This window comes from Morone saxatilis, unplaced genomic scaffold, assembly GCF_004916995.1.
Source record: "Morone saxatilis isolate NCDOM2014 unplaced genomic scaffold, NCSU_SB_2.0 Contig19, whole genome shotgun sequence".
NCBI classification, from domain to species: Eukaryota; Metazoa; Chordata; class Actinopteri; family Moronidae; genus Morone; species Morone saxatilis.
In genome coordinates this window covers 18,478,351-18,481,398 of record NW_023339751.1, presented here as the reverse complement: position 1 = coordinate 18,481,398, position 3,048 = coordinate 18,478,351, and the positions used below count along the sequence as shown (strand labels likewise).

At 44.0% G+C, this 3,048-nt stretch overlaps 1 protein-coding gene across 3 annotated transcripts in view; it reads left to right on the top strand.

Moving 5' to 3' along the window:
• Nucleotides 1–140: 140 nt before the first annotated feature.
• The window catches only part of LOC118329203 (actin-related protein 2-A), a 14,241-nt gene continuing 11,333 nt past the window's right edge, over nucleotides 141–3,048 (top strand). For 2 of the 3 annotated variants that reach the window (XM_035663217.1, XM_035663218.1), the window contains exons 1-2: nucleotides 141–294; nucleotides 2,675–2,785. In XM_035663217.1, coding sequence (XP_035519110.1) covers nucleotides 247–294; nucleotides 2,675–2,785 — 159 coding nt within the window. In that variant the 5' untranslated portion in view covers nucleotides 141–246. The remainder of the gene's footprint in view (nucleotides 295–2,674; nucleotides 2,786–3,048) is intronic. The other variant, XM_035663219.1, reaches the window with a different exon arrangement.

The window sequence follows — 3,048 nt, the reverse complement described above, 5'->3', positions numbered from 1 at the left end:
TCAATGCAATAAGTCAATGCAGTAAGTCAATGCAGTAAGTCAGTGCATTTGTTGGTTGCGACTGTAAAATGAAGCATTCGACGTACGGAGTTTAAAGCATGTATCTCGGTCGGAGAGGCTGTCATTTGCACGGCTCACACCGGATGAGCACCCTTCCCTTCCTCCTTTCGGCCGGGTTGGCGTGTCTTCCTTCCGGCTTGCCGAAGAAAGTTGAGGGAGGTTCAGCGGCAACTGGGCTTTTACACAATGGACAGCCAGGGAAGGAAAGTGGTGGTCTGTGACAATGGGACCGGGGTAAGTTCACCGCGTTGGTTTTGACACGCTACCAGCCCGTGTCTTGCTTTACGTGTCGCCGTTATGTCGAAGGATTTTGTGAAACAGGAAGTGGAGCTGTCAGCCTCCGAGCTCGCCAGCTAGCATTAACTGGGTGTGTAGCTAGCTAGCCTGTTAGCGAGCTCGTTTTCATTCATCCGGACCCGACACGGAAACAGCACGTAGGCTGGGCGTAAATGTCGAGATAAATTCTGAATACACCGCTCCGGCTCTAGCTCACACATCGACACAAACCTACAAATGAAAGCAGACGAATAACTGACCGGTTACCAGCCACGGTTACAAAGCTAAGGCAGCTAACTAGCCTGCTAGTTGACTGGTAGCCTTTACCAGCTGTCTGTAATCTGTGTGGGGCAGACTGTGGGGCAGCTGCGTCCGGGGTTTGTTTTGCAAACGATGCGGAATTTGCAGACTCATTCACGTTGTCCATTTGGTTTAATTCGGAAGGACAGTCGCTGAATGTCGGTGCCGCTGTGCTATGTGTAAGGTTAGGCCGTGTCAGGTTCATTGAGGAACCACCTTTATGTTTTCCTGTATGTCGACGAGCACCAACTTCCCGGATAGAAATGTCCCCGAACGAGCTGTTAGGAAGGTTTTTTTTGTTTTGTTTTAAAGGCCTTTGGAAATACCACACCGCATACCTTGTTCACTTATCCACGCGTCTTTACTCTAGCTGTGCTTTTACATATATTTACCGGGCAGGTTTTTTCTGACGGGTTGACACATACTTAATGAACTGTGGGTGTGAAACAAGAGGTATTACGACATAGTCTTAAACCGAGAACCACCGGCCAGCAGCCCAATAATGGTAATATCTGCACTACCGAGGGGACATTTTGGTGGCCCTGTTGTCATAATCCAGCTGGCTAGGATAAAGTGCATTAGACTGGTGCATTTGTGGGATTTTTTAAGCTGCTATGTGTGGTTTTTTTTAAAAAAAATACATATTTTGAGTGTCTGCCCCATCCAGCATATAACATACTCAGTTTGCTGATGTGTGTTTATGTTGAAGAGTTAGTCACTGCACACGGCTAACGCTGCCTATTTTGGATTGTTGTGACTTCCTTTTTAAACCACCTCAGCAGTCAAAGAGGATGTTAGCTCAGCATGTTACTGACTAATAAGGCTTTTTTTTTAGATGTGATTTTAGGAGCATTGAGCGAAGCCTGAGAAAAAAAAAACTGCCCTGTGTCAAGGTTGAACTGAGAAATCAAGAGGAAGTGAGAAGAGTCTCAACCACAGCCATATATGTCACCAGCACATTTACAGAGCTGATACATCTATCTATGCTGCTTTGTCAGAGAGCCCTGTGAAATCGGACTGTCTAAACCACATAGCTGCAAAATAACATGAAATACAAGTGTTGTCTTTCATTTAATTAAACCGGTTCTATGAGATAAAGCAGCCGCTGATTTAAAGTACATTTCCCTCACCTGTTGCTCTTCTAATCTTTATCCAAGTTTCTGTATAGGGGCCGGGCAGTAGTGAGCTGTGTGCTCTGATTCTAAAAGTTGACTTTAATTAGCCAAACACTGCTTGGTGGATCATCTCTGATTTTACCCATTGACACTGACAGTTTGGGGGAAAAAGTCTTTAGTCAGAATCTCATTTGAAGTTGTGACACTAATAGTACAAATGCAGAAGAATCTAACATGCATACGTATATGCACATGCGTGATATCATTATTTTAATCTGAGACAAGAATATCCTCACACTGATACAGTTTAGATGCTATCTTTTTAAGGTCTTGTCTTTCAGTTCAGTGATTCCCTTCTTTGAGCTCATGCAACTGTTGTAGAGTCTCTGCCGCAGCGGCCATGGGTTCGACTCCGACCTGTGGCCCCCCTGCGTGTCATCCCCTTACCCCCCCCGCCCCCCCTTCTTGTCACTCTTCAGTTGTCACTATCAATTCAAGGCAATAAAAGCCCCAAAAAAGAGATTTGAACATTTTGAACAAGATTTGAGGTATTGATAAATTCACCAAAAATAAAGTTAACCATTTTAATGACTGTAATAAGATGAAATGAACCAAAATTCTGTTTGTTTTTATTGTTAAAAACTGTAAAACATAAAGTACACGTTCTGCCATTGTTCTGGAGGCTAAAGCAGGGCTGACCACAGATGTTCATACTCATTCACACACACACAAATGGAGGTTCTGGGATTGTAGCGTTGGTGGTTACATTTTTATCTCCGTCTGAATGCTAATTAAGCCTGCTGTGTTCAGCAGGATGACAGTGACTTCGTCTCGCTGCGCTGCACAGTTTATCTCATCAGTACTTAAATGCATATCCTCATCACTTCCTCTGTGCTTGGGTTGTCTCGTCTCTCTTTTTCTAGTTTGTCAAGTGCGGCTATGCAGGCTCCAACTTCCCAGAGCACATCTTCCCTGCGCTTGTTGGGAGGCCCATCATTCGCTCGACAGCCAAAGTCGGAAACATTGAGATCAAGGTAAGAACTGGTCCGCCTGATGTTCTTAACAACGATTGTTTCATTTGACCAGAAAGTCTTTAGATGAGGGACGAACCTGGTCAGGAAACCAGTGATAAGACAAAAACAGAATCTGTAAACAAGAGTGAAAAAGCCAGATAGGTAGTTCCAAAGTTGATTTCTAATATAAGCAGACAACATCAAAGCCACAGAGAAAGATCTGATTTTGTAGCTCTGATAAGAGTTATCAGTCCATTGAGAAATCAATCCTCTAATCACACTTT